We start from the raw sequence: 11,156 nt of genomic DNA, 5'->3' as shown, positions 1-11,156 counted from the left end.
TGATTGTGAACTATTGTATCCTGACCACCATGACTGAAGTTGACAGGTTATCAGTGTTGTTTGCGCAGCTCATGCACTCTCTTGGTTGTGAAGAGAGTATATTTTATGCGTTCCTTTTCAATAAACCTTCAGTTGCTAGTCAGCACCTGTCTCATCTTCTCTCTTGTCCCTGTTGCTGCGCTGTTTTCTTCAAGTATCCTTCTTCCCTTCTTTGGTCATGCACTGTTGCACTGGAAAACTACAAATTTAAAGTACTGTCAACATTTGCCTGAACAATTTAGCACGTCTAAAATATGCTTATCTTCTGGTAGCCCCCAGATGCTCACGATGATGGTCTCTTCTAATTCATGATGTGACAAGCAAAGCTGCATCCCTGCAAAAAAAAGAAAGAACCAAAAATTTCCTAATATAAGCATCTTGGTGGGCACACGTCTAAAAACAAATCTTTTACAATCCTCAATGAACACAGACATTGCACAGCTCTGTACAAAGAACTTATGTCCAGTCATTTGGCTCAAACCAAAATAGTGAGAAAAAAATCTGCCCTTCCCTGGCAGCGCCAGCATATTTTAACAGCCTGAGCAACAAATTGTTCTGAAAGTGGCTAAAAATGCATTCATTACATAAAAGACATCGACTATTCATGCCACCTAAAATTCCTCAAAAGCAAGCAAATAATGTACGAACAAAAATTCCCATTCCCGCACCTCACAGCAATGGCCAGTGCTGCTGTCTCGCTTGAATCCTGCCTTACAAGCGGACCTACTGGTGTCAGCCATGGGGACGGCCATTCAATTGCTTAAACCCACAAGGGCGTTTGTAGATGAAGGCGTAGCCGGCTGGAGGTGGTTGCACATCACTCCCTTTGTCTTCCCTCAATTGTGCCATGGCGGTTGGCCGACAAAGTAAACCGAGCGGAAAGGGCAGGCCCAGCCTATAGTCTTTTTCAGCCTCACTGCTGTGCACAATTTGAAAGGCATAGTTGCTAACGGCCGATTCTTCCTGGGCTACATAAGCTAGATCACAAACTGATGATGGGTGCAGGGGTCAAGTAGATGCAGCTAGCACAGGAAAGGGCTAATTTGGGGAATATGGGAGAGGCTGTCGCCCTGCTGCGAGTAAAGTCCGGCTGATGATGATGAAGGATGATTGAATACCAATGAATATTTCACTTTTCTTACCCTTGGTGCAAATCGCTGCACAGTCCCATAAATGTTGGTTGTAAGAGTATACATCTGATTAAGAATGAGAGGGCAAAGACTACACTACTGGCATGATGCAGCAGCGTCAGTGTTAAGTGAAAGAATAAATTCTGGTTCCTTGCTTACAATGTCTCTGGATCTATGCTATCTTCCAGTAGAATGCATGAGAACTGGTGTAATGCCCTCGCACAAAGTGCAGACGTTAAGGAACATGCACAACTTGTTCTTCCAGAGAACGAAAAATTCCAAAGTAGTGGTAATGACCATCGCTCATCACTGCTGGATCACTATGCCTCTGCGTCTTTAGTAATTTTCTAGCATCCGTGGGTAACTCTGGATGGTATGGCTTCAGCACTTTAAGCAGGGAATGCAGGTGAGAAGCAGGCAATTGGCTATTAATTGCCCACACGCGCAAGTCGTGCTCTAGACATTGAGTAGCGGAACCAGACTCAGGTGTCATCCTATCTTCATAAACCACCAACTCCTCATTGTCAGAAATCCGCGAACTCTCTTACGTTGCACTTTCTATGTCAGGGATGCTGCTAGCGGTGCTAAAATCTGACAAGTGAGAACTGCGGCTTTCAACTGCGTCCTCGACCGGCGCTGATAAAGAGGATAAAATAACATTATGCGATGAAAAGGCATCTTGAAACTGTTCTGCTCCTGTTGCGCACAATCTGCTGCCATGACCATTATCAAGACTGACAACTGCCAAACAGGGTAGCATTTCGTGGTGCGTACCCGCAAAAGCCGGCTCTCACCATCGTGGGTACCCTTGACGAAAACAGTTTTCTATTTCGTCGTGAACAGCCTCTGTTGTTCTTCGGCGTCGTTGCCGAAAGGACACCTCGATTAGCGAACACTTCATTCTCTTCATGATACAACGAATGTAGCACTCTATCAAACTATCACGAAGGGCATGGGTAACATATATACACTACTGGCTTTGTGCCAACCAACACAGGTCACAGCACAACAATGCAAGTCTAGAAATCACTCACCATTGAGGTCATCCTCTGGGCAAGCCTTTGTTGTTTCAGCTGAATTCCAGTGAAACCACAACGAAACACAGCAGCGCGGGCACGACGACCGCCAAAAAACTGTACTAGAAGAACAAAAAACGCGAAAATCTTGCCATGACTGCCGCTGACACGCGGGTTCTCGGACCAGCGTGCGCCGCAGGATTGGCTCTCGGCGCGGCCGCGAGTAGCCGCGGTTTGGATTTGGATTTGTGATAGTGATCTCCATGACCATTAGACTGCGGGGCGTCAGTGAAACCAGAACTAAATTTCTTCGGCAGTTTTAATTTTGTCTGCCTGTTTAATTAAAAACAAAGTAATTCCAGCTGTTTAAAAATATTTCAGATAGAAATATATCTTTCTACCTTAGTGTCACCATTTGCATACACACCACATGCAAACTTGCAATCGAAGTAAAAATTAATAAACAAATTAATACTCTCACGGTGAGGGGAAGTGATCTGGTACCCACTTTTCTATTTGGGCTTCAGAAATAGCCAGAGAGGGCAGACAATTAACCTATAGCATGAATGTTATAGCAATGCCATCGTATGTGGTTCAACATTTATTCATCATTTGACAATATTGCTGCAATGTGAAAAGACCACTTCAGAGCAACGTTATCAGCAAGTTGCTTGGTAACATTGCAGCAACATTATCTAATGTTGAAGAATGTTAGCGCAACATAGTACAACATTTGCAATGTTGTGGCAACGTTGCAGTAACATACTGTGCTACTAGGGAAGCAGCGAGGCTCTATGGTGAGGCAGCTATGACATATAATGTTCACCAGCTGCTGCACCTTTCTAAGGCTACGCGCATGTTTGGCCCATTATGGGGTGTGTCCACGTTTCCTTTTGAAGATGGGATTGGCCGTGCACTGCGGCTTGTGTCAGCAGCCAAGCTGGTGCCTATGCAGGTCGCTGAACGGTGCATAATGCAGCAGTGCTATCGAAGCTCAGAAAGAAATTTGGAGCTCCCAGCTCATTTGGCTTTTGCCAAGAAAAATATTGGCGCTCAGCACACAAACAGCTACCAGACATGTGCTCTAGGTGTGCCACACCCTGTTCCTTCATTTCCCGAGCAGCTAAAAATGATTTTCAATTCACACTTTGGCTGCATTCCGCAGATGTCTAGGTACTTTCGAGCACAAATTGGCAACATTATTATACACAGTTCGGATTATTTGACTCCAAAAAAGACCTGCTCTTGTTATGTTAAAATGGTAGACGGCTCATATTGTTATGTACTTGGAATTTATGAGATTGCAGGCTGTATGTATTTTCACTCCTAAAGGCTTCTTGTTTCACCACTTGTATTTGATGTCCTACATATCATGCAGTGTCAGCACCCACCGGCTGATCAGAATAATTGTTTGCACTCCCTGGATGATGTGTCTCTGCAATGTGTTTTCTTTAGTATTAATAATGTTTCATACTTGTGTGAAGTGCCCAACCAGAAGGAAAGAGATTGATCTGGTAGTGATGTATGATGTCATGAAGGTAGTTTCAGTGTATTTTTATTTTTGTATTCCTTTAAGGTAGCTCTTCAGTGTGTTTAACTTTTTTCAAACTTGTGGCCATGAAATTCATTGCAGTTAGCAGCAATTACACCAATCTTCAGATTGTGACGGGAGGTTGCTCCATATTGTCACATTGTCAAAAGTTCGTCGTCAGTTATAAATTCAGCACGGCCACAAGCGGCAGGCATTGTCTTCGACGACCGCCAAGCACGCTTGTTGCTACACCGCTTCCGAGTCGTTCAGTTCTTTGTGGGTGTGAAAGAGCCCAACAGTGTTTTTTTGGAAGACGTTTTGCTGTCTACCTGACTGCCAAACTGCAGCCATCACAACTACGTGACAATATTACACTAATCTCAAAGTTTCTTTTATTCTTGGAACGTTTATGCTTCAAAGTATTTAGTGCAAATAATGCAAGAGAGAACACATTGCCATGTATGCTGACAAAGTCTGTTGATGGGATTTATAAGAGATAAGTAGAGGCCGGATTTTTAGGCACCAAGAAGGCATGTTTTAGGCGCCAAAAACAGGTGGTTAAGATTTGATTTTAGGCACCTAAAAAGAAAAATAGGCACTATAAACTGCATCAAAATTGCACTTATCAGATCCGAACATCAGCACGCAATATCTGCCATAAAGTAAAAACAGCCGGAATGATTTGAGATCTTAACCATTGTGTGCGAACCTTAGAAGCACTCTTTTTAAAGCTGTCGTGAAGATTTTCGTACAACACGCATGCTTCAGCAGAGCAAAAAAGATGGTTACAAAGCCTTTTAAAATGCGTTGGCATACCTGGAAACAAACAATTTGCTTGTCGTGCACAATAGTAAAACAAGAGGCCATGCATTTAGCAATTGACGCAAATGTGACTTTAAAGCATCCGACATGTGTTCAGAGTCATCCTCATAAGAATTAAACTTATCTATTGCAGGCATGCACGGTGCTTTAACATTAATAAATGTGTCGCCATTTGTGTAAACTGCGTTTTATAGTTAGTGGCTCCAAGGGTCGGAAGTCACGCGGACTTAAAATGGTGCTTGCTATTGAAAGCGTCTGGAAACCATAAGTACGAGATGCTAAAAATGTAGCCGCTTAGTGCTGGTGATGCTTTATATGCCGAAAATAATTATATAGTTCAGCACGGGCCTACGTACATCCACTGGGGATTCATAATAAATAAACACCGTTCATATAGTAATCACTGCTAAAGTCATGAAAGCAGTAGCACACAAGCAACGTCTCCATGTTGGTGGGCTCAAAATTGTGCCTCTTCTCACTGAGAACAAGCTTTTAAGCTGAAAAGGAACGCTCCACACCAACAGATGTTACAGGAGTGTGCTTGTAGGAAACCATTTCGATTGAAGGGTTGAGATAATATGACATAGGAGTGACGCCAAAAGAGTGATATTCATACAAGCATCAAACATTGTTTGAGTGCATGAATGTGTTCCGTATGCACGCACGACTGGCACGGCTCTCAGCTGTCCAGTGCGGCCTGCTCCAAGAAAACTGCCGCCAAAGGCTATTGATTAGGATGACATGCAGATGAGGCACAAGGAATGATCATAAGGCAGATTACCAATATCGGTAGCGTTCGCGGGGGTCATTGGAACGCGGCTGGGGGCACTCAAAGCGGAGCGTCTCCTTTCTTGGAACGCGGCCGCTCGCGAACGCGCCGGGAAGTATGGGTGTCCACCCGCCCCGCGGAACCGATTCGCGCACGTTCTGGCACAAATGTGTATTTGTGTTTGTTTTTATTTTTATTTTGTGGTGGAGAGAACGTTCTACTCCGCACATGCTGGCACGATCGTGCGTTTGTTTTTCTGGAAAGGGTGTTACCCTACGGTAGTTGGAGGGCTGACCATGCTCTCGATTAGCCAATGATATGAAGAATGTAGAATGATTGGGTGCTACGGAATGTGGGCCGGGCCTTTAGGGCTTTAAAACTGGGCCCCAGAGCCGGCAGCGGAGTTCTGTGCTAAGGTGAGATGCAACGCATCTTCGGCTACGCCGAGTAGGGGCCTCCCCTAGTATTAGCCAGTTCCACCTTTTGGTTGTTTGTCCTTTTGCCGCTTAATATGTCTCTAGTGTGCCTTAACTTGTGTATCTATTGTAAAATACTGTACATAAAATTTGAAGTGTTCGCCTTACCCCTGCGTCTCAACTGAACACAAGACCGTCTCTGACGGGGCACCCCTGGTGCGAAGAGCTTCAGTCTTCCAATTGGAACCAACCGTCTCCGACGGGGCACCCTGGTGCAAGGAGAGTAGCAGAACCTGAACTTTACTGGCGCAGTCGACAGGATCCTGCGGCCATCGGAAGACGGCGCAGGAAGAAGATTGAAGACAGGGAGAAAGGCGATGACAAGGCAACAGGTCAGCGTTCGAGACAGGACCTGTGGAGAGACAGCGGCAAGGATGCAAGGACCACGGCAGTAGTCGAGCGATGCGGGACTGCATACGGTCCAGAAAAGCAGCGCGTCGATAACTTGGTCATCGGCGGCGGACCGGCGGCGTGCGACAGCTCATCGCAGCGTCCGGGGAAAGTGGCGGTGGACTCCGACGCCAAGGAGCTGGCAATGCGGATCGACGCATCGAAACCGTGAGTTTCCTTGGTCGCATTGTTCACGTCCCTGTGTTCGAGCCGGTAGGACAGCTGAGGGGTACGGAAGGCGTTATGGAAAGCTATCCAAGCCGGCCCTCACTTGATGTGAAGTACCGAGTAGAACTGGCGAAGGCGCGCTTGGCTTATTTTCAGGCAGAGCTTGCAAAAGTGAATGGAGGAAAGGCGCCGCTATGCGAGGAAAAACCTCCGGATTTGCAGGCGTTAGAAGCAAGGCGCCAGCAGCTAGAGCTCGAGCTGGCTAAGCTCAAAGAATCTAGGAGAGCTGGTCAACTAGCCAGGGAGAACTGCTCCGAGTCCCGAGCGGAGAGGCCGCCAGTGCTGGAAGGCAAAGGCATATGCCTGTCAAGCACAGGTGAGGAAAACAGCCAGGCAGATGTAAAAAGTGAGCCAGATTTCTGCGAAGTTGGAATCGCAGTTGAAAGTATCGTGACGGAACGCAGCGTCGCGGTATTAGAGGCGGTGAACGCGCACTCCGAGGATCCGGCCGCCCAGGTTAGCTCTACCCCAAATGACACCAGGGACGCGGACGCGAGTTCAGGATTGTTGGAAGTCACTCTGACAATTCCAAAAACGCGGTCTCAAGCGGGCTGCGAAAAAGAGCATTTCGTTCAGCAGGGGGCGGTCGGTGAGGACAGACGCCAGATCGGCGAGCGAGTGAAAGAAGGAAGTCTGGCGTTGCCGCAACCGCACACTGTGTCGGTCATAGGGCATGAAGGGCCTCGTAGCCTTATTGATAGCAATAGCCTTTCATCCGAGGCAGAGAGCGGAGGTGGGCCTGCTGGGCCGACCGGGCAGAGCGGCGCGCAGTTGTGGAACGCACCCGGTGTGTGTCCGGCCAGGTCATTTGAGGACCTGGAAATGAGTGGCGACTTGCCGCAAGGGAAGCTCGGGTCAAGTGACTGCGAGGGAGCTCATGGAGCCTCGGAGTTAGACGATGCCACGAAGCCGGCAAATGCCTATCAAGCAGGGAACGGCAACGTCAGTGTTTGCCCGAGCAGGAACAGGGCAAATGGCTCTAAACGAGAGGAGGCAGGTGCGCGGCTTTCATGTTGAAAGTCGGTACGTGGAACATTACGTTCCGTGCTGCAGAACGCCAAATCACGTGTGGTAAAAGTGGTCGCACTGACATGATTAGACTGGACAGGGGCTATGTTCCTCACGCAGTACGCGGTTCGAACCGGCGCGCCGGGGAAAGCTTGCCCTCAAGTGTGTCGCGTGCTGAGGTATTTGGACTTATCGAGGATCAGGACGTTGTTTTCGATCCTGGAGGGCAGCAATTTTTGAATTCTTGCCCCGCTGTGGCACCAGCCTAATGAGCCGAGTGGCAGTTAGGCGTTAATTGTGTTGAGACGCGTAGCGGCTCGAACGCACACAAGGACGCTCGGTGCGACTAAGGAGGCTCACGTGGCCACTTACGGACGTCGTGCGAGTGCTACTGAACGCTCAAGTTGCGAGTGTCTGTGTGTGTGTGTGCGCGCGCGTTCGCGAGCAGGACGAGGGTGTCTACTTGGAGGTGGTGAACTGGGTGCAACCCACCAATTTGGACGCCGTGTTACGGCGCGCGGCAGGCATGCCACCGTGTGTATTTGTGGAATTTGCTTATGTTGTGTGTGCATTTTGCATTTTGCTTTTGGTTTTGTTCGTGGTGTAGCTGCGGCATGTCACCCACAGGGTGGTTTTGTGACCCGTACCGATCCCTTTGTTATAATTCTAAAAGTGGCATTTGAGCCCTTTGTAGAATCTTGGGAAGGGCGTGTAAGGGATCGGTAGCGTTCGCGGGGGTCATTGGAACGCGGCTGGGGGCACTCAAAGCGGAGCGTCTCCTTTCTTGGAACGCGGCCGCTCGCGAACGCGCCGGGAAGTACGGGTGTCCACCCGCCCCGCGGAACCGATTCGCGCACGTTCTGGCACAAATGTGTGTTTGTGTTTGTTTTTATTTTTATTTTGTGGTGGAGAGAACGTTCTACTCTGCACATGCTGGCACGACCGTGCGTTTGTTTTTCTGGAAAGGGTGTTACCCTACGGTAGTTGGAGGGCTGACCATGCTCTCGATTACCCAATGATATGAAGAATGTAGAATGATTGGGTGCTACGGAATGTGGGCCGGGCCTTTAGGGCTTTAAAACTGGGCCCCGGAGCCGGAAGCGGGGTTCTGTGCTAAGGTGAGATGCAACGCATCTTCGGCTACGCCGAGTAGGGGCCTCCCCTAGTATTAGCCAGTTCCACCTTTTGGTTGTTTGTCCTTTTGCCGCTTAATATGTCTCTAGTGTGCCTTAACTTGTGTATCTATTGTAAAATACTGTACATAAAATTTGAAGTGTTCGCCTTACCCCTGCGTCTCAACTGAACACAAGACCGTCTCTGACGGGGCACCCCTGGTGCGAAGAGCTTCAGTCTTCCAATTGGAACCAACCGTCTCCGACGGGGCACCCCTGGTGCAAGGAGAGTAGCAGAACCTGAACTTTAGTACCAATATGGCAAATTTTATCCAGTTAAACTTTATCCAGCCAGCTTATGGAACAATTTGCAGTCAACTCGAACCCACTGGGAATTATGTGGACGAAACTTACGTACTTCATGTACTTTCCAAAATGTAGCACCATCTGGTCAACTACCATTTTAACGGCCAGAGTTTACAAGCTGTAACTACAAAACGGCAGAAACAGGAAAAAGGTTATTTCGATATTTTTGGCTGATGTGGTTGACATTGTCTACACAGTCGGCGTTGGAGTAGTGTTCACCACACCCAAGTGACGAAGTCATTTAATATTGCCATGTGTGGGTTCAGCTCGAAACCGAAATGGATTCGAAAACAAAGAGAATCTGAAAACAAAACCACAACGTATATCAGGGCCATTTTCTTCAAAATAGGGCATTTTTAGGCACCAACGTTGGAAATCGGCATTTATAGGTGCTGACGCCCAAAATAGGCATTTATAGGCACCATCAAATGTGCATTAAACATGTAGTGAACGCCTAATTCATGCTCATATGTAAAAATGGTGCGCCTATGATGCCTTGAAAAAAATAGGCATTTGCCTAAAATCTGGTCTCTAGACATAAGGATATACCTGGCCTTGCAGCCTGATAGTATGATGCTTTGTCATCCTTGTTTTTTCATGTGTTTAAAATATTTGCTGCTTTTAAGTGTAAAGAATAATGCACGTTCCTGTCCAACATTTATTACTCCCTCTGCTTTGTTGTTGTGGCCTAGTGTGTGTAATAAATCATGTTTGTAGATCACATCACATCACTTTATTTTCCTTAAAGACCCTTTTCCAGGGTGTTACATAAGGGGTGGGGTTTACGAAATGCAGGAATCAACAGTGCTTGAAAATGATGATGAACATGTTATGGCAGCAATATTATGGGGAAGGCCGTTCCAGTCAGCTGCTGCACGAGAAAAAAAATGAGTTTGCAAAAACAGTGGTACGGCCACGTGGACGCAAAACTTGAAGAGAATGATCGACCGATGCGGTGGGACCTACGTTGTGGAAGTGCGCAAATGTATGGTTCTTGTTTTAGTGGTGAATAAAAGAACTTGTGAAACAGGACAAGACTGGCAATGCGACGGCGACTAGAAAGATTAGTTAGACCTGACTACGATTTGAGGGATGATATGCTGACGTCGTACTAGTATGAGGAGTGCATGAATCTGATAGCCCTGTTTTGAAAAGATTCGATAGCGTGTGTTAAATATTCTTGATAAGGGCTCCAGATGGGTGATGCGTATTCAAGTTTAGTTCTAATGAATGAGATGTACGCTTGTAGTCTTACGTGTTGTGGGGCTTCCCGTAGGTGACGTTTTAAGAAACCTAGTGTTTTATTAGCAGATGATATCAGGTTAGTCACGTGCAAACGCCAAGATAAATCATTAGAAATGGTGACTCCTAAGTATTTATATGACTGGACGAGGTCAACTGGGGAATTGCAGACTGTGTAATTGAAAACAAGAGGATTTCGACGGCGGTGAAAGGACAAGCACTTGCATTTGTTAGAGTTGAGCATCATCATCCACTGGGAGCACCAGTCTTGCACATGGCGCAGGTCTGCCTGAAGGGATTCTGGGTCAGAATGGTTAATCACTGAGCGATAAATGACGCAATCATTGGCGAATAAGCGGATGTGACAAGAGACATGCTGGGGTAAATCATTCATGTATATGAGGAATAACAAAGGACCGAGAACAGAACCCTGTGGGACGCCAGAGGTTACTGGAAGCGGGTTGGAAAGTTGGTTATTAATGACGACGGACTGAGAGCGATGCGTGAGGAAAGCTTTAATCCATGCAATTATGTTCGGATGTATACTTCAACTGGGAGAGTTTAAGAAGCAAGCGTTGATGAGGTACTTTGTCGAATGCCTTAGCGAAATCTAGGAAAATGGAGTCAGTTTGCAGGTTAGTATCAAGGTTGTCGTGAATATCATGTAGAAAAATGACTAGTTGAGTTTCGCAGGAGAACCCCTTGCGAAATCCATGCTGTGATGGATGGAAGAAATTATTTGAATCCAAAAATTGCATGATTTGAGAGTAAATGACATGTTCCATGATTTTGCACGGTACACTTGTTAATGAAATGGGGCGATAATTAAGAGGTGAATCAGTACTACCTGATTTGTGGACGGGAACGACCTTCCCCACTTCCCAGTCGTCTGGAATGGTACCATCGGAGAGTGATTGCGAGAACAATCCTCAAAACCTCAAAGCCTCAAAACTGGCTGCACTTATTTTTGATGCAGCGTTACATGTTCCATGGGTGTGTTCCGGGAACCAAAATTCTGTTACTGCTG

General features: G+C 46.8%; 1 protein-coding gene and 1 pseudogene across 1 annotated transcript; one reads left to right on the top strand and one right to left on the bottom strand.

Annotated features, from left to right (window-relative positions):
• The window catches only part of LOC149355031 (calsyntenin-1-like), a 149,471-nt pseudogene that overhangs the window by 67,155 nt on the left and 71,160 nt on the right, over positions 1 to 11,156 (top strand).
• LOC149355033 (uncharacterized) lies at positions 124 to 2,542 on the bottom strand. The gene is made up of 2 exons (XM_089577577.1): positions 2,204 to 2,542; positions 124 to 373 (listed from the first exon to the last, which is right to left on the bottom strand). Exons 1-2 carry the CDS (start codon positions 2,454 to 2,456, stop codon positions 258 to 260), a joined length of 369 nt encoding a protein of 122 aa, XP_089433703.1. The 5' UTR covers positions 2,457 to 2,542; the 3' UTR covers positions 124 to 257.

Source organism: Amblyomma mixtum, chromosome 3 (genome assembly GCF_055824585.1).
Source record: "Amblyomma mixtum isolate Tamu chromosome 3, ASM5582458v1, whole genome shotgun sequence".
NCBI classification, from domain to species: domain Eukaryota; kingdom Metazoa; phylum Arthropoda; class Arachnida; order Ixodida; family Ixodidae; genus Amblyomma; species Amblyomma mixtum.
This window is presented reverse-complemented; position numbering and strand designations above follow the sequence as displayed.